Source organism: Heloderma suspectum, chromosome 4, assembly GCF_057233095.1.
Source record: "Heloderma suspectum isolate Gila_16-S chromosome 4, 16-S_ref, whole genome shotgun sequence".
Lineage (NCBI taxonomy): Eukaryota > Metazoa > Chordata > Lepidosauria > Squamata > Helodermatidae > Heloderma > Heloderma suspectum.
Window position 1 is genome coordinate 83,033,878 of NC_139461.1, and position 21,550 is coordinate 83,055,427.

The following is a 21,550-nucleotide window of genomic DNA, read 5'->3' on the forward strand; positions in this document are numbered from 1 at the left end:
CCGCACCCCAAACCTCATACTTCCTGTGGTTAAAAAAGAAAAATCACTGGGAAACACAGGAAGATTACATATGGATGATGATGTCATGTGCCCACTCCCGAAATGTGAGTAAATGAAGAATGGTGTTTTCACACTAAACACTAGTGCAGAAGCAGCCACAGTCAGATCCACTTATTATTGATAGATGTCTAGAGGAAATGCCCAACTTTTGTTGGGAAAAGTTGCAGTCCAGAGAAACACTGGGCTGTTCACATGATTAAATGACCATGAGCCACAGTGTCTGCGGGCACCATCCTGAATATTCAGCCCCAACTGTGAGTTGTTGCGTCATGCGAACCTGGCCAGCTGGGGTTATCCAATGGTTGTTTAACAGGCCATGGGTTATGTGAGGGCTGTTTAACCCTCGCATAACCCCCACTGGCTGGGTTCACATGACATGACAACGCACAGTCAGAGGCTGAATATTCAGGATGGCATCCGTGGGCACCACAGCTTGTCATCAGTTAAATAAGCCAAGATGAGCCACAGTGTGCCATGCAAACCCAGTCACTATGTTATGGGAGATGCAGGGCTGCCACTGAAAAAAAGTACTTCTATATAGTATCCTTCTCCTCCTCTACTGGTAACATTGCAAAATACAAGACATGTAAAGTGATTTCATTTCATTTATTATATTCCTATACCACCCTATAGCCAAAGCTCTCTGGGCAATTCACAAAAATTAAAAAAATTAAAATACATTATATAAAGTATAAAACCTTTTACATAATAACATAGACCAAAACAATATAAAACAATCAGCCAAAGACAATCAAAGATACTCCTTATATGCTGCCAAGTGCCTGGGAGAGGAGAGCAGTTTTAACCTGGAGCCAACAGATGGGGGGCCACCACCGAGAAGGTGCTCTCCCTTGTTGCCACCCTCCCAGTGATGTAATAACTTTGTGAATTATTGTGCCCCTGGGAATAGCAGCCCATGAAGTAGTGTAGGATGGGAAAACTTGCAGTGTGGTGTTATCTTAGTGTTATTATGCATAGTATAAGTTATCCAGGAAAGATGGGAGGAGGAGGAGATGATGACAACACAGAGCTGCTGTTTTCAGCAGTAGCTACAATAATCTTGTAGTGACTTGCTCCAGCTTAAGAGTGTTTATTTGGAGGACTTTGGCCCTTCATCAGGTCAAGACATGTGACTTCTTCAGGCCAGAGATTCTGGGATGGAGTCCACTTGAAAGAGCTTATTCTAAAATTGTATGTTTCAAAAGTGTACATACAGTGCAGTGTACATACAGTATATACAGTGTACATACATAACAACATATTTAGCAAGTTTAATGGAATTGTTAATTTGTTTGATTTGCTAGTTTTCCTGAAATAGTGTACCTCTTTCAGTTTATGGCTGAAGAGTGAAAAGAACACAGACTTGGCACAGCTTCCCTTTCTTGAAGCTGACATCAGAAAGATATTTGAAAGTAAGTGTCATGCTAAATTACATGTTTTCCTTTCTCCAACAGGAGCTTTCTAGCATCATTGATAACTTTTTCTTACACTTGGTCACCATTTCAGGTGCAGGATAGAGGAATTCATGCCTGACTAATATACTTTGTGGTGATAATAATGACACATTGATCGTGCATCTAAACAGCTATCTTGCCTACTTGACTCTGGAAACTCCTTCCTGTTCTTTCCACCCAATTCTCAATGCCCCAAATGCTTGTGATGTTTGGACAACCTTTGGATATTGGACCAGTATGATCCTACTGGCCTACCTAATGCTATATTTTCTTGAATTTAGCCCTTTTGCAGTATGTGCTACAAATACTTAATCAGATGGATCTATTATTTATCTCTTCCTTACATTTTTTGCTTTTGGTGTTAGTAACTGTCCTCTTAATCTCTTCCAGTTCCTTAGAAAACAGTTAAAGAAAGAAGAGAGTTTTGGAGGAGGAACCAGTTTTGGAAGAAGAAGTGCTGGTGTTGTAGGCCAAAGGTGATGGATCAACAGCAGGTGCTCCTGTGTGAAAAAAATGACGGGAAGCTGCCAAAGCAGCCAACTGAAGGTCAAGAAGCAATGGAGGGGAATACACAACAGCCCAAAGTAAGACCTACCTCTCATGTGGCAGTGCAAACCCAGATGGAACAGGCCAGAGGGAAGGTGCCATGTGTGATAGTTCATGTACAACAGGGGAAAAGAAATAAGACACAGTGTGTGACCGTGACTATTCAGCAGCAGCGGGATAGAGGAGAGGATCCAGAAGTGACTGTACAGGTACAACAGCAAGGACAAAATATACCATCTGTAACTGTTGAAGTGCAACAGGAGTGGAACAAACCTGGACAGGTGTCGTGTGTGTCTGCAAAGGTTCAACAGGAGACTACTGGAAGGGAGATGCCAGGCTCATGTGTCGCTTTGCAGGTGCAGCCAAAGAGTCAAGGAGGAGAAATTGCACATGTGACTGTCCATTGGCATCCCACCAACAGGTATGAGGATGCACCTCATGTAATGCAAGATCATCAGCAGGCCCGATGCAAGGAAGGGATAATAGCTGCTGAAATGGAGCAACAAGATCAGGAACAGACAAATGTGATAGATTCAGCACATCTTCAGCAACGTGTAAATGTTTCAATGGTGAAAAACAGTTTGCTGCAGCAGGATAGGTGGTCCCAAAGCACAGAGCATCCGAAGCTGGTGCAGTTCCTACAAACAGACCAAAGTGAAAATAGATTAGATGAAGTAGTAAATGAGAAGAAACATCATGATGACTGCCAAGACGCAGAACCAACAAAAACATTAAATATTCATCCACTGAGTGTAAGTGAGGAACGCACCAAAGAAATAACCACCAAGCTGCAGCAAGAGCAGGCAAAGGAAGATGGGAACACCTCTCATCAGCAGGCAAAGGAAGATGGGAACACCTCTCATCAGCAGCAACTTAGTTCAGATGAAGGAGTGCAAAAGGTGACAGCACAAGAGAAGGAAGATGGACATGAAGAACAAACAGTATCAAAGAAACACAGAAGGGATAGGCCTAATTATTTTGTTGCAATCCCGATAACAAATGACCAGGTAGGTGGAAAGTCAGTATAATAATGGAAGACTGTGATAGGAGTTTAAAGGGAAAAGAGAGCCTCCCTTCCTGATGAATACTTGGTTTGTAGCTAAGAAGGTTAATGTCATTTATAATCAATGGTGCATGAAGCCCCAACCCTCATAAGTGACATGGCCCACAACACAGGAAGAAAGCTGAGGTGTAGCCTGTGTTTTAAAAAAATGTGTAACTTTGCCCACTTTCCCTGTGATATACAAGCAGTTAGAGTATTTTTTCGTCTATCACATTTTTATGTCACCTTTCTTCCAATGAGCCCAGGGTGGTGTGCATGCAGATTATCTTGCTTTATTGTCACAAACTTATCAAATCAACTGGGAGGACGACTGGCCCAAGGTCACCCCTGTAGGTTCATGGGAGAGTGAAGCCCAGCCCTCCCTAGTCCAAGTGTGACTCTCCATACACAATACCACATTGATTATTTCAAATGAAATGTTTTTAGGGGGATGTGGGAAAGGAATCTTGTGAATTTTTCAGGAACATTTTAGAATTCCGTGTGAGAGCATGGGTTTCTGTTGACATTCTCACTAAGGGCTAAGTTGGGCGACTCCCTCTAAGATGGTGACAGCTGCGGATGCTCCCCATGGGTCTAGGTAAAGAGCAGGGGGCTCGTGCAGCTGGGTGGGCAGTTGCCGAGATAGGGCCAAAGTGGCCCAAAGTGCTTTGAGAGCAGTCCAACACACTTCAGGCTGCTTTGGGTCACTCCCAACCCACTCCTGAACCAGACCGCTTCAGCCTGAATCACTCTGATCTGTTTTGGGATTTGGGGGTTTGGGCCAAAGCAGTACACAGCCCTAATTTTAAATGTCTCAATAAACGATTTCTATAGGAACATAAGAAGCTGCCTCATACTGAATCAGATCATTGGTCCTTCTAGCTTAGCATTGTTGACACCAACTGGCAGCGGCTCTCCAGGGTTTCAGGCAGGAATTTTACCAGCCCTTCCTAGAGATGCCGGGGATCGAACCTGGGACCTTCTGCATTCAAAGCAGGTACTTTCCCACTGAGCCACAGACCATTGACATTTTCCTATTGGGGCCTAGTTGCCATATAGATCCCAATAGGTATTAGCTTGCAGCATAAGGGGACCAAGTGGACCTTAACAGAACAATCCTGTGGGGAGAAACTGAGGTGGCAGAGCTGCTTTTTTCCTATGCCCTGTTCAGTTGCACCAGCAGGGTGGAAGATGGTCCAGCCTTTCCTCATTTGGGGGGCCTTTTACATCCATTTTCTTTTTTAAAAACCCAACCTCTTTCATCCATTGGATGGGGGTGGGGAAGAGAGATTCTATGCACTATCTATTTCTTCATGTAACTTCAATGCTTTTCTCACATGCATCCAAAGTTGTATGCATTGTAGCCACAATCTATCCATTTCCACTTATCCCTGTGTAATTTTACAAAATAGTTAGTTTTTAACCAAGGCTGGATCGACACTTACCGCCTTTTTTCATTTCCAATGAGGTTTCACCACCCGCCTTTCACACCACGCAGTAGCTGCCTCGAATTGGAACCAGAATTTCTCACTTCCGTGCTCCTGCTTTCAATACCCTAATATCCCAGTATTTCCCCTTAATGTGCTCTGATTTTCCGCCTTCGCTACCATATCCAGTTGTAGTCCCCTCCCCCGCCTGTCCATATGCGGTGGTATTTGTATTTCCCTCCTGTCCAATCACAGCTCTCGATGGCTCCATGTCTTCTTCAGGCTACCGATCACATAGCTTCCTCAGCAGCCTCCATTTCCTCAGCAACAAGCAAAGGGCTGGATGTGCACACACTTGTCTGATCTCGGAAGCTAAGCGGGGTCGGCCCCGGTCAGTGCTTGGATGGGCGACCGCCTGGGAATCAGGCTTCCTGCACTGAGCAGGGGGTTGTTGTATCCCTTCAAATGGGACTAAGTTTTACCCCCTCCTATGCCCAGCTCTGGATGGTTTTTTTTTTTAAATTAAGGCGTTATCCTCACAGAATTGGGGCTTCTCTGTGATGCTTTTTTTTCTAATTGAGGCATGATCTTCGAAGTTCTGAAGCTTCACAACTTTGAAGCTTTGGAGATCATGCCTCAATTACAAAAAAAACATCGCAGAGAAGCCCTGATTCTGCGAGGACAACGCCTTAATTTTTTAAAAAAACATCCAGAGCAGGGGATAGGAGGGGGTAAAACTTAGTCTCATTTAAAGGGATACAACAACCTCCTGCTATGTGCAGGAAGCCTGATTCCCAGGTGGTCGCCCTTCCAAGCACTGACTGGAGCTGACCCTGCTTAGCTTCCGAGATCAGATAAGCGCGCGCAGGAAAACAGCACAGTGCTCGAGTGTGAACCAAGCTTGTGCATTCGATGAAGCACTGCAATGGGGAAAATGGGTGAGTGTGAATAATCACATTTTAATGCGAGAGCGTTTAACCTAACGGGACACCGAATTCATTGCGATGGCGGGTGCAATATCGATCGTCCCCAAGTTGGGCATCACTTTGCTATTTGTCTCAGCTGTAAAAATGCCTAAGACCCTCACTGACATAAGATGTTATGAACTTATTGAGGGTCTTATTATTACATAATTTGAGGGTCTTATTATTACATAATTTTAGTTAACTAATAATCTGCCTTTAACCAGTTGATCAATTAACTGATTACATTTAATACTTATACATATTACCAAATGGATGCCTTTTTGAGATACTTGACAAATATAAGAAAACTTACCATTTAACCAACAAAGTTGCCACTTGCTTTTCAAAGCAAAAGCCAACTATAATATTTTCCTTTTCATTCCATATTACAGAAATGCACCAGAAACAAAATTGGCTCAAAAATAAAGATGGTTGCCCTTAACTTGCTGCTTCATTAATTAAAATTTGTCGTCATTGATTAATCTAATAAAACTGCACTTGGTTGATCCATTATTTAAAGCCATTGAAGCCTGCAGCCTTTATTTAAAATGTATACATTTAGGTACATAATGGTATACTAGGGTACGCTGAGTACCCTTGAATGGCAGATTTTTTTTTTTAAAGTATGAAAAATAATGTAAGGACTATTTTTTATTTTCCAGAAACATAATAGTTCTTGGCTGTGTTAGTGAATAAAACTGAATTACGCCAATTGGAATTATAAGTTATCTCCACTGTGTGTTAAGACCCCTGTCTATTGGGGCTTACTTTCTCCTGGTTAAATTAATTCACCTCAGTCCTAAATGCACTACTGAAGATTCTTTCAAAAGGCACTTTTTCCTATGCAGCTTATGCAGATGAAATAGACTCCAAAAAGCTAAAAATGGTCCATACAGCTCAGTAAAAACAATGTCTTTAAGAATGGCAAATTTAGTCATCTGAATGGATTTATTTGCCATTACAGTTTCCCACTTGGGAAAAGGCATCACTTTCTTCTTGTAATCAGAAAGTAGCACATGATTAATTATGGAAATACTATTACATTTTCACAGTCTATTAACAATTGACAACTGCATAAAGATCGCATTAATACTTTCTCACTTCTCTTGGTTTTATACCCACAGTGAAATTGAGATTCCGAACCAGCACAATCAGTTGCTAGTTCTTCAGAATATAGATGACATATTAAAATTTAAGGAAGCAACTTACTGTAAAAATGGGCTTCAGGCAAAGTTGGAGATGCTTTGTCTGTTCTGAGAAGTTTATAAAACTCAACTGGAAATTCTGAAGTTGCACATAAGATTTTTAATTCCATTCTAAGGGCAGAATCCTATGCATGTTTAGACAGCAAGAAGTACTTCAAGTCCCAGCATGCCCCAACCAGTATGGCTGGCTGAAGGGATGCTTGGGAGTTGTAGGACTTTTTTCTGTATAAACATCCATAGGATTGCACCCTAAATCTACCAATGTGTTCCTTAGATGGGGATGATCAATTTCTTTTCCCCTGAAATTTTTTACAATACCGAAAACTTAAATAAGTTCCCCAGTTTAGCCTGTTTCCAAATTAATACAATTTGGTGTTAGAAACATAAGACGGATAACTTTACATTATTGTCATTGTTATTCTCTCTCTCTCTCTGTGGAATAGACCGAACACATTTGGGGCACCATTTGAAGAGTCTTAGGCTGCAATCCTATGCACATTTACTTGGGAGTAAGCCCCACTAAAGTCAGGTGGACTTGCTTCTGAGTAAATATGTATAGGATTGTACTGTGAAGAAGCCAAATAAGTAGTCTGAGTCTAGGCTTAATACTTTAACACAAATGGGTGCAAATGTTAACTTTGAAAAACTCCCATTAATTTTAGATTTTGGATAAAATTGAAGATGTCCAAGAGCTGATATTCACCATAGAGCCTGATCTGTTCAGAGCCCTAATTCCAGTTCAGACTATGCATATTACCATTACTGTAGCTTATCTGAGAACAGAAGATGATGTGAAAAGGTAAGAGAACTTAAAGAAATGATCTAGGAGTAATGTTACTTTATTTCACAATGTTAGCAATGAATAGTTGTCGTTGTTTTTGGCCTTAACACCTTTTGTATTTAGATGTTCTGTTTGTGTACGTGTGTGTGTGTGTGTGTGTGGGGGGGGGAGTATCTCTCTTGGCCACGACAACAAACAAATACTGTACAACAGCTTGCAGCAACTTTTATATGAATCCTGGCTGGGGGGAAAATAAACCTTTGGAATTTGCTTTGACTTAAAGATGGCCTGCCATCTGGTTGGGAATGGGAGCAACTTGGCTATAAATAGTCCATCTGACCCCTGTACTTTGCCTCAAGCACAATGGCTGTAAATGAGCTGCCTTGATTTAACTGATCCATACAAATAAACATTTCTGTGTTGTAGTGCTATCACAGTCATTTTTTAGATATCAAAGAGATCACATTTCCCAGAATATTAATGGGATCCAACTCAAAAGAGATCCAAGAGAAATTACTTGGAGGAAGACCTGACCCTAAAAAAGGCATTAAAACAGCAAGAGCGTATGAAATGTCCTGAGCGCAAATGAAAATATTGCAGCGCAAATGCCGAGAAGCAATAGAAGAGAAGCAAGTCACAAACATGTAGCTAAGCAGACTGCTATGTGTCACCAGAAGACTACTACTGGCAAAGAGGGACAAAAAACTAAACAGTGTGGAAAAGAAACACAGCAATTTGGAGGAATGCCCAACATAGGGAAGGATTTCCCACAAGTGCAAAAAGAAAAATCAATTTGCACAAGTATGCACTGCAGAGAATAAAAGTGTAAGACAAGTGAATGAGATACAGGAGAGAGTGGAATATCCAGAAGCAAGAGGCAGCACAAGTTCACTGTTTCTAGCATCAGTAAAAAGAACAAACAAGGAACAAAAAGAAGCCAATGTGAATATAAAAGCAGAGATAAAAAAATATTCAGTTCAAACTAGACATAGGAGCTGATGTCTACTGCGTACCAGCACAAGTGTACCATAGAATGCTAGCAGAAGAAATAGCTGCTTGATAAACCAACAGGATATGGAAGATATTCATTAAATGTGATGGGCAGATATACGTTGAGGTACAAGTTCAATAAAATAGTGCATTCTTTAGAAGTTTGCCTACTGGAAACTCCCATAAGAGCAGTTTTGGGATACTGTGCATGTCAGCTACTGAATGTGATAAAAGTTGTGAGGGTGGTGAACCCAGAACATACTAAACTAACAAAGGAAAAAGTGAAAGAATGCTTTCTATATGTGCTTACAGGTTTGGCTGTGTACCTGGCCAGTGTGTCAAATAAAGCTGAAATCAGATGCTAAACCAGTTGTTCATGCAACAAGAAAGGTTCCTATTGCTCTTAAAGAAGAAAATGAAGAGAAAACTCAAGTGTGTAAAACCAGGGCCAGTGTCAGCATCAAGGGTAGGCTTGGTTAGGTTACTGCCCACTAACAACAGCCGCCTGGGGTTGCTCCTCCTCTTCACCACTGCAATCTGCTTGTCCACCTGCGACCTGCCTCTCCCTCTGTTTCAAGCAACAATGGTTGTGAGAAGGAGGAGCAGTAGATGCCATTGCCTACTTGCTCACTGTCTGTCTGTCTGTCTGTCTGTACAGCAAGCAGGTGGCAGCAATGATGAGAGGATGAGGGGCAATATTAACATGACAATGGTGATGAAAAGGTAGGCTCACTAAAGGGAGGGGCATTGAGGGTGTCTTGCCCATGGACCCTCAAAACCCTGGGGCTGGCACTGCATGGAAGACATGAGACTGCTAGTTAAATTAGAGAAACCAACGGAATGGGTAAGTTCTATAGTAGCCACAGAGAATAAAAATTCAGAACAGTTACAATTTTTTTTAATCCAAGAGACTTAAATCAGGTAATCATGCGAGAACACTGTGAAGTGCCTACACTAGAGGTTGTAACATACAAGTTGACTAAAGCCAAATATTTTAGTGTACTGGATACACAATCAGGTTACTGGCAAGAGGAAATTTGATGAGGAAAGCAGCAATTTGACAACTTCCAGTTTGCCATCTGGTTGCTGGCACTTCACCAGAGTATCTTTTGGAATTTCCTCAGCCCAGGATCCCTCCCTCCAAAGACCATGACACATTGGAAGGGTTACAGCAGGGGTGGGGAACATGTGACCTGCCGCAGCCATTTCTGTGCCCCCGCCCATCTCCCCACCACTATTGGCACCGCCATCAAAATCCTAGGGATGCTGCCGGGAAGCCAGGCATGTGGGCAGCATGCATCTTGTTTCCCAACAGAATTAGGCTCCCAATAGCTTGCCATACAGCTGTTTAGTGGGCTCTTGTGCATGTTATCTTGATACGGGACAGGAAGAGCTTTCCCCACGTGCCTTGTTTCCCAACAGAATCACTGATTCTGCAGAGGAACAAGGTGCATGTGGATGGCTCTGTAAAATTGGATTCTGCAGGTTGGTACCTCACCAGGAGAAAGGTGGGGGGAAACAGCCCCTAGGCTTCACACTAGGGTCCCAATCTCAATCAGACCCCCCACATTTTAGAGTAAGAAAAAAGGAAGCAGCTGGCTAGCAACATCTTCAAAGTAACGTGTAGTTTCAGTCTGACTTGGAAGTGAAGGATATATAGGACTTGAGCGCAATGCTAAGTATATTAACTGGGTGTAAGCCCCATTGAACTCAGTGGCATTTACCTCTGAGTAGACATGCATATGATTGTACTGTTGGCATGATCAGTGTACTGAAATTTATTTTATTTACTTTGTTTGTTTGTTTATTTCCCCTTACAGAAATCTAATGGCTAAAAATAAAACACCATTGTAGGGCTAGCAATTTAACAGATAACAATCAATGAAACTTAATTGGGTAATGGATTTGTTCTAGTGTAATAGTAAATAAAACAATGTAAGACAAAGTAGTGGAACAATTACAATCTAATATTATACTGGAAGAAGCCCAATTTATTTTTCTATGGATTTATAAGGACCTTGGAAGCTCAACACAAGCACACGTTTTGATATAGCGAACATCTTATTACCTTTGCAACGTTAGATGTGATATTAGGTGGTTTTGATGATTTGGAGGCTGAAATTCCAAGTACACCTATTTGAAAGAAAGCAAAAACCAAACTTGGTGATACTGACTTTGAAGTAAACATAGGATAAGGCTGCAAGATTATCAAGGATAATGCAATAGGTATATGAGACTCCTAGGTGTGTTCTTTCATGCTTAGTTCCACACTTCATGTTGCTGCACTAAACCAGAAGTATCGTTCTTCTTCTGAAGTAGATGTTTTAAAAATCCATCACAACCCCAGTATAACTGCTTGACTAGTGATTTCCTATTTTATAAGTGTCTTTTATTCATTTTAAGGGCTGTTTCTGCTCTAGAGCACAGCAAGGCCAAAGTGCAAGCTTTCTTGCAGGGGAAACTCTTTAGCATGACATTTCGTGGGATTGGCCAGTTTAACAACCAAGTGATCTATGTTAAAATGTCAGAGGATGAACAGCAAGTGCTAAGCAAAATTGCAGGTTAGTATTCAAACATTTACTATTTGCATCAGATCACTGTTGATGTAAACATTGAAATGGTACCTAACTGTTGCATACAATTACACATTCTATTTTAATCTGTGTTTAAAAGTAGATTTCTCCGGCTTAATTACATTTCTATGTATTCATATTATTGAAATATCTATATCCTGCCTTTCTTGGGCATCCAGGACTCCAGCCCTTATTGCTTGTTGCTCCTTATCCCAGGGTGCAATCCTATTGAGATAGATGGTCTGGCTGCCCTGAAGTTTGCCTTAGATGCCAGGTGTCAGGTGTCTAAGCGCAGCTTCAGGGACGGGGTGGGAACAGGGCTGGAGACTGCACAGGAAGCAGTCTAAAACAGCTTCCACGGTCTCCTCCCCTCCCCACCCCAGAGAACGCCTCCTTTTTACCCTGTCCGTGCTCCGTGTTACGAGCACAGACAGGCACAGAGGGGCAGCTGCTGTGGTTCTCTCCAACTGGGCTATGAGGCGGGAAGGGAGCATGATTCCCCCATTTTGACCTCGTAGCACTGTCTATGAGCTTGGAGCTGACTGAAAAAACAAAAAATCCTATCTCGCCCAGACGCTGTCCAGGGGACATAGGATTGTTCTCTTGGACACCTACTTTGATCACCCTTATGGGAGTTTCCTCTCCTCACTACTGCCACTGCCTATGGGGTCATGGCCCTTTAACTGGGCAGACCCATCTATGAGGTTTATTATTGATAGCAAACGCTTATATTTCTGGGCCTAAGGGACTTTCTGCCAGTGTAACTCAGAGCTCCACAAGCCGACCCTTTCCTGCTTGTCCCCAATTCTGTAGAATGCTTTAAAACCTCCTAGTACCTGGTATAAGAGGCTTAGGCGTGAGATGGGCACCAAACACTAGAGACAAATTAAACAATTAAATGAGTAATTTAATTTAATACAAGTGATATTTTGTATATAAGGGATGACTAATATTTACTTTGGGATTTTCAAAAGATTGCTTAGTGACAATTCTTTAGGAATTGTCCTTTAGGAGTGTCAAGAGACACTCTTGCTATTACACGCCTCTAAGGACTTCTTTTGCCTCAGGCCAAATTTCTTAAACCTCCACCCCAGCCATATACCTTTGCAAACAGGTCCAGCCTCCTCCTGTTGTATTACTGGCTGCTGGACAGTTTATCTGGGTTTTTCCTGCCTGCTATAACCTTGCTCTGGCAAGATCCTAGGGCAGCCTCTTGGCATAGCACATCCACCTGCTCCCTGCTCCTGATCGTCACCAGTCACTTAAGGTTATCCCACAGAGAAAGAATAGGTATTCCCTTTCTCCTCAGCTGTCTCTTAGTCCTTCTCAAAAACCAGCCAGCAGATCTTCACCCCCCTCTCTCACAAACTCAGTCCAACTCAACGCTTAAATGTCAACTGTCAAATCTCAACTGTCATTTCCCAACCACTCTTTTCCATCTAGCTGAACTGTATTTACCTGATCCAGGCCCCATCTAACAACATTCAAAGTGATTGTCTTGCTCCCTGTTCAGAATGTTGCTAAGCAACTACTACACAGGCTTTTGACAATAACAAAATAAGGTCTTAGGCCTACTTATATATGTTATGGCTTCACATAGGCCACACAAAGTAAACCTTGTTGTTGTTGTTGTTGTTGTTCAGTCGTTAAGTCGTGTCCGACTCTTCGTGACCCCATGTACCATAGCACACCAGGCCTTCCTGTCCTGCGCTCTCTCCCGGAGTGTGCTCAAGTCCATATTCATTGCACTGGTGATGCTATCTAGCCATCTCATCCTCTGCCGTCCCCTTCTCCTTTTGCCTTCAATCTTTCCCAGCATCAGGGTCTTTTCCAGTGAGTTTTCTCTTCTCATTAGGTGGCCAAAATATTTGAGCTTCAGCTTCAGTATCTGTCCTTCCAATGAGCACTCAGGGTTGATTTCCTTTAGGATTGACCGATTTGACCTCCTTGCAGTCCAGGGGACTTGTAAGAGTCTTCTCTAGCACCACAGTTCGAAAGCATCAATTCTTCGGCACTCAGCCTTCCTTATAGTCCACCTCTCACAGCCATACGTTACTACTGGGAAAACCATAGCTTTGATTATATGAACCTTTGTCGGCAAGGTGATGTCTCTGCTTCTTACTATGCTATCTAGGTTTGCCATAGCTTTCCTCCCAAGGAGCAAGCATCTTTTAATTTCATGGCTACAGTCATCATCTATGGTGATCTTGGAGCCCAAGAAAATAAAATCTGTCACTGCTTCCATTTCTTCCCCTTCTATATGCCAGGAAGTGATGGGGCCAGATGCCATGATCTTCGTTTTGTTAATGTTGAGTTTCAAACCAGCTTTTGCACTCTCCACTTTCACCCTCAACAAGAGGCTCTTTAGATCCTCTTCGCTTTCTCCCATTAGGGTGGTATCATCTGCGTATCTGAGGTTGTTGATAATTCTCCCGGAAATCTTAATTCCGACCTGTGATTCATCCAACCTGGCGTTTCTCATGATGTACTCTGCATATAAGTTAAATAAGCAGGGTGGCAATATGCAGCCTTGTCATACTCTTTTCCCAATTTTGAACCAATTGGTTGTTCCATGTCTGGTTCTTACTGTTGCTTCTTGACCCTCGTACAGGTTTCTCAGGAGACAGGTAAGGTGGTCTGGTACTCCCATCTCTTTCAGAATTTGCCACAGTTGGTTGTGATCCACACAATCAAAGGGCATTAGCGTAGTCAATGAAGCAGAAATAGAAGTTTTTCTGGAATTCTCTTGCTTTCTCCATGATCCAGCGAATGTTGGTGATTTGATCTCTAGTTCCTCTGCCTCTTCGAAACGCAGCTTGTACTTCCGGTAGTTCTCAGTTCACATACTGCTGAAGCCTAGCTCGTAGGATTTTGAGCATAACCTTGCTGGCATGTGAAATGAGCGCAATTGTACGGTAGTTTGAACACTCTTTGGCATTGCCCTTCTTTGGATTTAGAATGTAAACTGACCTTTTCCAGTCTTGTGGCCACTACTGAATGTTCCAAATTTGTTGGCATATTGAGTGCAGCACTTGAACAGCATCATCTTTTAGGATTTTAAATAGCTCAGCTGGAATACAGTCATCTCTGCTAGCTTTGTTGTAGTAATGCTTCCTAAGGCCCACTTGACTTCACTCTCTAGGATGTCTGGCTCAAGTTCATTGACCACACTATCATGGCTACCAGGAACATTCAGATCTTTCCTGTATAGTTCTTCTGTGTATTCTTTCCACCTCTTCTTAATCTCATCTGCTTCTGTTAGGTCCCTGCCTTCTTTGTCCTTTATCATGCCTGTCTTTGCACAAAACGTTCCCTTGAGATCTCCAATTTTCTTGAAAAGATCTCTAGTCTTTCTCATTCTATTGTTTTCCTCGATTTCTTTGCATTGTTCATTTAAGAAGGCCTTCTTGTCTCTCCTTGCTATTCTCTGGAAATCTGCATTCAGTTGGATATATCTTCCCCTTTCTCCCTTGCTTTTCGCTTCCCTTCTCTCCTCAGCTACTTGTAAAGTCTCATCAGACATCCACTTTGCTTTCTTGCATTTCTTTTTCTTTGAGATGGACTGAGTTGCTGCCTCCTGAACAATGTTATGGACCTCCATCCATAGTTCCTCCGGCACTCTATCAGGTCTAATCCCTTAAATCTGTTCCTCACCTCCACTGTATATTCATAAGGAATATGATTTAGGTCATACCTGAATGGTTTAGTGGTTTTCCCTACGTTCTTCAATTTAAGCCGAAATTTTGCAATAAGAAGCTCATGATCTGAGCCACAGTCAGCTCCAGGTCTTGTTTTGACTGACTGTAGAGCTTCTGCATCTTTGGCTGCAAAGTACATAATCTGATTTCGATATTGTCCATCTGGTGATGTCTATGTGTAGAGTCGCCTCTTGTGCTGTTCGAAAAGAGTGTTTGCTATGATCAGCGTGTTCTTTTGGCCAAACTCTATTAGCCTTTGTCCTGCTTCATTTTGTACACCAAGGCCATGCTTGCTTGTTATCCTGGTTATTTCTTGACTTCCTGCTTTAGCATTCCAATCCCCTATGATGAAAAGGACATTTTTGGGGGGGGGGGGTTAGTTCTAGAAGGTGTTGTAGGTCTTCATAAAACTGATCAACCTCATCTTCTTCGGCCTCAGTGGTTGGGGAATAGAATCATAGAATCATAGAATAGTAGGGTTGGAAGGGGCCTACAAGGTCATTGAGTCCAACCCCCTGCTCAATGCAGGAATCCAAGTCAGAGCATCCCTGACAGATGGCTGTCCAGCCTCGTCTTGAAGGCCTCCAGTGTGGGAAAGCCCACCACCTCCCTAGGTAATTGGTTCCATTGTCGTATTGCTCTAACAGTCAGGAAGTTTTTCCTGATGTTCAGCCGGAATTTGGCTTCCTGTAACTTGAGCCCATTATTCAGTGTCCTGTACTCTGAGATGATCGAGAAGAGATCCTGGCCTACCTGTCTGTGACAACCTTTCAAGTACTTGAAGAGTGCTATCATATATCGCCTCAGTCTTCTCTTCTCAAGGCTAAACAGGCCCAGTTCTTTCAGTCTCCCTTCATAGGGCTTTGTTTCCAGTCCCCTTATCATCTTTGTTGCCCTCCTCTGAACCCTCTCCAGTTTGTCTGCATCCTTCTTAAAGTGTGGTGCCCAGAACTGAACACAGTACTCCAGATGAGGCCTAACCAGTGCTGAGTAGAGGGGAACTAGTACTTCCTGGGATTTGGAAGCTATGCTTCTATTAATGCAGCCCAAAATAGCATTTGCCTTTTTTGCAGCCACATCACATTGTTGGCTCATATTCAGCTTGTGATCGACAACAATTCCAAGATCCTTCTCGCTTGTAGTGTGGTTGAGCCACGTATCCCCCATCTTGTAACTGTGCATTTGGTTTCTTTTTACCAACCAACCAAAACTTGGTTTCAAGTTTTTAGACTTGAATTACTGTGATGTTGAATGGTTTACCTTGGATTTGTACTGAGATCATTCTGTCATTTTTGAGATTGTACCCCAGTACTGCTTTTCCCATCCTTTTGTTGATTATGAGAGCTACTCCATTTCTTCTAAGGGATGCTTGCCCACAGTAGTAGATATAATGGTCACCTGAATTAAATTCACCCATGCTTGTCCATTTTAGTTCGCTGATTCCCAAGATGTCGATGTTCAATCTTGCCATCTCATGTTTGACCACCTCCAGCTTACCTTGATTCATTGATCTTACATTCCAGGTTCCTAACCAATATTGTTCTTTACAGCATCGGATTTTCTTTTCACCACCAGACACATCCACAGCTGAGTGTCCTTTCGGCTTTGGCTCAGCTGCTTCACTCTTTCTGGCGCTACTTGAAAATTCCCTCTGCTCTTCCCCAGTAGTATATTGGACACCTTCCGACCTGAGCGGCTCATCTTCCGGCATCATATCTTTTAGCCTTGTGATACGTTCCATGGGGTTTTCTTGGCAAGAATACTGAAGTGGGTTGCCATTTCCTTCTCCAGGGGACCACATTTTGTCAGAACTCTCCGCCATGACCTGTCCATCTTGGGTGGCCCTGCACGGCATAGCTTATGGCTTCACTGAGTTACGCAAGCCCCTTTGCCACAACAAGGCAGTGATCCATGAAGGGGAAAGTAAACCTTACAGAGCAACAAATTATATATAAGTATTTCTTCACACATGAACTTGAGCACACTCCGGGAGAGAGCGGAGGACAGGAAGGCCTGGCGTGCTATGGTCTATGGGGTCATGAAGAGTCGGACATGACTTAACGACTGAACAACAACAAAATTTCTTCACACCCTCATTGTCTTTCTTTCCCATATTTTCAGTGAAGCCTTCAGCTTAACCTCCAAGTGCTCATCTCCACTGAAATAAAACCTAAATATGTGTGTAAATGCACTTACTTACATTCATCTCTTGTGTTACAATTTGGATTGTACACTTCTTGGGACAGTCACCTATATCTTTTGCTTATGTTACTCTGTAAAGCACCATATAGGCGTACATTTGAGCTTTCAGAAGGGTTATTGAATAATATATTTATATTTGACTAGTGGCTTAGGATCCCCATTAGTTTAGAGATGTCTTTGTCTTGTCTGAAGTACATAGGAGGATAATACACCAGAGTATGCATGCAAGAGAGACATGTCCAGAGGTTGGAGGTGTTGGCAGAGAGCCATCTGGATATTTTTGGTCTGGCTCAGAGATTAGTTGATCTGCGTGAATAAATATAGTGTCCTGCATCTTTAAAATATAATAAGAAGTGGTCAAATAAACAAGTAGAGTTCTCTAAAGCAGGGGTGGGAAACTTGTGGCCCTCCAGGTGTTTGGCCTACAATTCCCATGAGCCCTAGCCAACATAGGCAATGCTAAGGGATCATGGGACTTGTAGGCCAAAATGTCTGGAGGGCCACATGTTGCTCACCCCTGCTCTAAAGGGATGATTCACTGAGTACTTACATTATTCTGATGTCATTGAGGTCAGTAAAATTATATCTATGTAAATGGTGAGTGAAATGTTCCTGTAATTCAGGGGTGGCAAACCTCAGGCCTAGGGGCCAAAATCAACCTTTCAGAGTTCCCTGAATCTTTTCCCCCAGTCACCAATCATTTGATGGTTTCCTGGCTTTTGTGAAGTTTTTTCCCCCATTCTAAAAGGCTGAAATGCCTCTTCTAAGTTTTAAGCTTCAATATACAGTATTTTGGGACCCACTTTTTTGCTTTCAGTACCACCCACTTTTTTGCTTTCACCACCACTGGAATGCAGCCCCTGAGAGCTTTTCCACAATGGAGTTTGGCCCTCGGGGCAAAAGAGGTTACCCATCCCTGCTCTAAGTCAGGGTGGGCAACTTATGACATTCCAGATGTTTTGGTCTACAACTCCTTTCATCCCTCACCATTGGTTATGCTGGCTAGGACTGAGGTTGCAAGTTGCTCACCCTTGCTCTGTGTATACAGGTATCTCGTTTTCCTGACTGCTTAAGGCTTGGATATCTCCTTATCTTCCCAAGGAACCTGGATGGAGTAAACCTTATGCAGTACAAGAAAATGAACCCTTCTACACAGACAGAACCATGGATATTTCCCTCCATGCTACATCCTAACCTTTATACTAGGAAAAATGAGCCAATACGAAGCTCAATATCTTAATAGCTCAGTAGCAATAAATAAATACATAAATTAAATAAATGTGGAGATGAGTTAGTTATAGTTGTCTACCAGTTTCATACTTGTTCTTAAAATCAGCCTTTGCCCATAATGCACAGAACTGTGTATTCATGGCTTCTCCATAAACACCTATTGGAAAGGTTAACTGCTACACTTGGACCTTAGGCTTAGCAGAACTATGTCCAGAACATACCTTCTCTCCTGGCAGTTGTGTTGGGTCTGGACTCCACTTCTAGGCTGATTGTGGCATTCAGCTGTAGTGTGACTGCTGGGAAGAATGGAGAACCTAACATTGTTTGTTGAGCATAATGCTTATCATTTCACCACCACTTCAGCCTACATGCAATACCATGCAGTGAAGAAGTAAAAGGCACTGTAACATGCCTTGAGGCAACTGTGTCTGGAGGAAATGAGACCATTTACATATTAGTAGGTGCCACTGTTCATTGTCAGTGACATTGCTAGTAGAGGACAAAGAAATACTACAAGACCAGGCTACTTGTTACATGAGGACCACTGCAGATGCAAACTGATCATATCATTGACACTGCTGATCGCTGTTGGCCATTACCTAGGCATCACATTGTAATATCTGTACCATAAGAGCATCAGCATTCCATTAATCTACCGTTTGGGTACATTCTGCAGCCTCAGCCCTGCTTACTGTATACTTTGCCGGATGGGCAAATAGAAGCTTTGGGGGTGGGATGATTTTCATTGGGAAAATGTTGTGGGGAATAGTTGGCTCTCATCCTCCAGGGTCCTGATCAGACTGTCTCTCTCTCTCTCTGCCCCCCCCCCCCCCGGCTGTAATTACACTTTAAAAAACTGGAGATCTGATCATGGACTTTCCGTCTATTTGTACCCTTAACATCTAAGTTTTCCTTACATGTTTAAAGTAACATTTAGGGTATACTGCAAAGTTTGTAGATATGGCTGATCATATGTTCCTCTTCAAATATTGTGCATGCTAGCCCTTTGAATTCTGCACTCTAAGGTTCCTTTAAAATAGATGCTACTGTGTCTATCAAGTGATATTGCCACTTTACACCAATAAATGAAGAAAGTATTTGGTCTAACTCTCTGTCTTGTTTGGAACTACTACAGATCATCTGTATCTGAATGTCCTGTAAACAAATGTCTTTGTTTTCATCACTTGTCTGCTAGAAGCTGTGAAGAGCTCTTTTAAGGAAATGAATGTAGACATCACAGGCAGCAAATATTTCAAACCACACCTGACGCTTCTGAAGCTGTCCAAATTATCTGCATTGAGACGGAAGGTAATTAAGCAGATCATGAAAATTCTCTCCTCTGTGCTTTGTTTCCTTGCTCCTTGCAAATATTTAAAAATGTTTTGGATTGCCAGGCTCCATTCAAATCAATAATTTATCAAATTGGGAAATTTTAGGAAATGTTTTAACTGCTTCAGTGCATCTGATATCTCCAATGTGTTTCTCTTTTTCAGCCTGGTTTGATCCCCACCCACTGCACTGCAAAATAATGGAAGGAAGGAAGTAACAGTTCATGGGCTGACTATAGATAGGGGAAAGAGGCATGTTGGATAGAAAATCACACATTATACTGCACACTCTCCTGTTCTCCCCCCCGCCCTCCATAGTACTTCTTCCTACAATTTCCGTTTAGTTAAAAAATGCTAATTTGGAGGTGCTCCAGTCTGAGTTCCTTTACCACTACACAGTAACTTTCCATACCTTAGGTACAGCTTTTTTTGGTGTGCTTATGTCCCACTAAGCTCTGTCCACCCTAGTAGCCATAACATAACCTTGTGGGTGGGGAAGGGACAATGCATCTGGGCATGACATTTTAAAATCTTTTTTTTACTTGTTCTAAATTTTTGTTTAAGTGCTATTGCAAAAATGTCTAATCATTTTTAAAAGGTAGGCAAAAAGTGCTTTAGCTCAAATTAAGAACTTCTATTGGGGTGGGATCCAATGGTGCAGTTCTGTTTGAAGAACAGCTTTTGATCCAATGGATGCCTCCAGTAAAAGAAAGTGGTTTTTTTGGGTGGGGCAATCCCCCCTTTTCCTTGCAGCCTCCTCTTCCACCTTCCATGCTGCTCTGGAGGCCCCTCCCCTCCCCAGGAATAGATTTTGGGTGTGTGTGCAGGGGACTGCCCCAGGAAGGGGGAATCAGCAAAAATTACTCCCTTCACAACTTCTGCTGGAGAATGTATCCTTTGGATCAAATCCCATCCTAGGAGTGGACCAGCCCAATTGCATTCCACCCTTAAAAAATAAACATGCTGCTCAAATGGCACTGCTTAGAAAGGTAATAATGCAAGTATGCTGAAGTAAACAGGTGTGAGAAGACTCAGCTGCCCAAAACATCACTTCCTGTGTCAAAACCATTCCCCTTCAAAAAGGTGGGAGACTATACGCCTGCTGACATTGCATTGCTATTCTGTTCTCCCCCACCTTACCCCCCAACACACAAAGTGTCAGGAGCGCCCTAGCTGCCTCTTGCAGGCCCCACCAATAGCCAGCTCAGGACACAGATGACGAGGAATTCTTTCCGAGACTTTATTCCTTTATGACTCTTTCAGATACTAATCACTAGCGCCAAAGCAAGGAACAGCACTGGGGAAAGATAGCAGAGTAGCCTAAGCTCCAGGTAAGGCAGTTGGTCCCCGTTTGAAGGAGAACCACAGGAAGACCCTGAACTTATGGGCTAGGGAGAGATCCTCCCTCTTTCCCTTGGGTCCTTGGGACACGACCGTTGTTTGCGCGCCAAGCGAGCGCTACGCCTCCTTTCTGCGTCCTCCATCTGTCGTCGCTCCCTGTGTCTGCGCCGAGCGTCCAGCAAGGCCCCCTGCAGCGCTCTCTCACTGCCAGGGTCACTGTCTATCCCAGGAATGCTGGCAGGAGGAATCTCTGCCAGCTGCTGTGCCTGTGAGGGATGAGCGCGCTCCTCTCCCACAGATTGCTGTTCCTCCTCAGAATCAGAACTGCTCTGGGGCTATATTGGCTCAGTTTCCACCCTGACATCATCCCTGCTCCCATGAGGCCCCCCCTCGTGCTCCTCCCCTGGGGCCCCGGGTTTGTGGGGGTATAGCTGGTGGAAGCGCCTCAGCAGCAACAGAGCATGCACATTTTCCACGGGTCCCAGGATCACTCATTTGGCTCGTACCCCTTCCAGTCCACCAGATATTGCAGGCAGCCGCGAGAAAGGCGGGAGTCCAGAATCTCCGTGACCTCAAACTCCTCCTCCCCCTCCTGTGAGGGATGAGCGCGCTCCTCTCCCACAGATTGCTGTTCCTCCTCAGAATCAGAACTGCTCTGGGGCTCTATTGGCTCAGTTTCCACCCTGACACAAAGGTTGGGTTTTGTGA

The 21,550-nt window shown here is 43.1% G+C and overlaps 1 protein-coding gene across 1 annotated transcript in view; it reads left to right on the forward strand.

The window, feature by feature from the left end:
* The first annotated feature begins 2,071 nt into the window (after window positions 1-2,071).
* The window catches only part of LOC146347086 (uncharacterized), a 29,911-nt gene continuing 10,432 nt past the window's right edge, over window positions 2,072-21,550 (forward strand). The window contains exons 1-4 of the mRNA XM_084851465.1: window positions 2,072-3,067; window positions 7,362-7,498; window positions 10,874-11,031; window positions 19,369-19,481. Coding sequence (XP_084707591.1) covers window positions 2,072-3,067; window positions 7,362-7,498; window positions 10,874-11,031; window positions 19,369-19,481 — 1,404 coding nt within the window. The remainder of the gene's footprint in view (window positions 3,068-7,361; window positions 7,499-10,873; window positions 11,032-19,368; window positions 19,482-21,550) is intronic.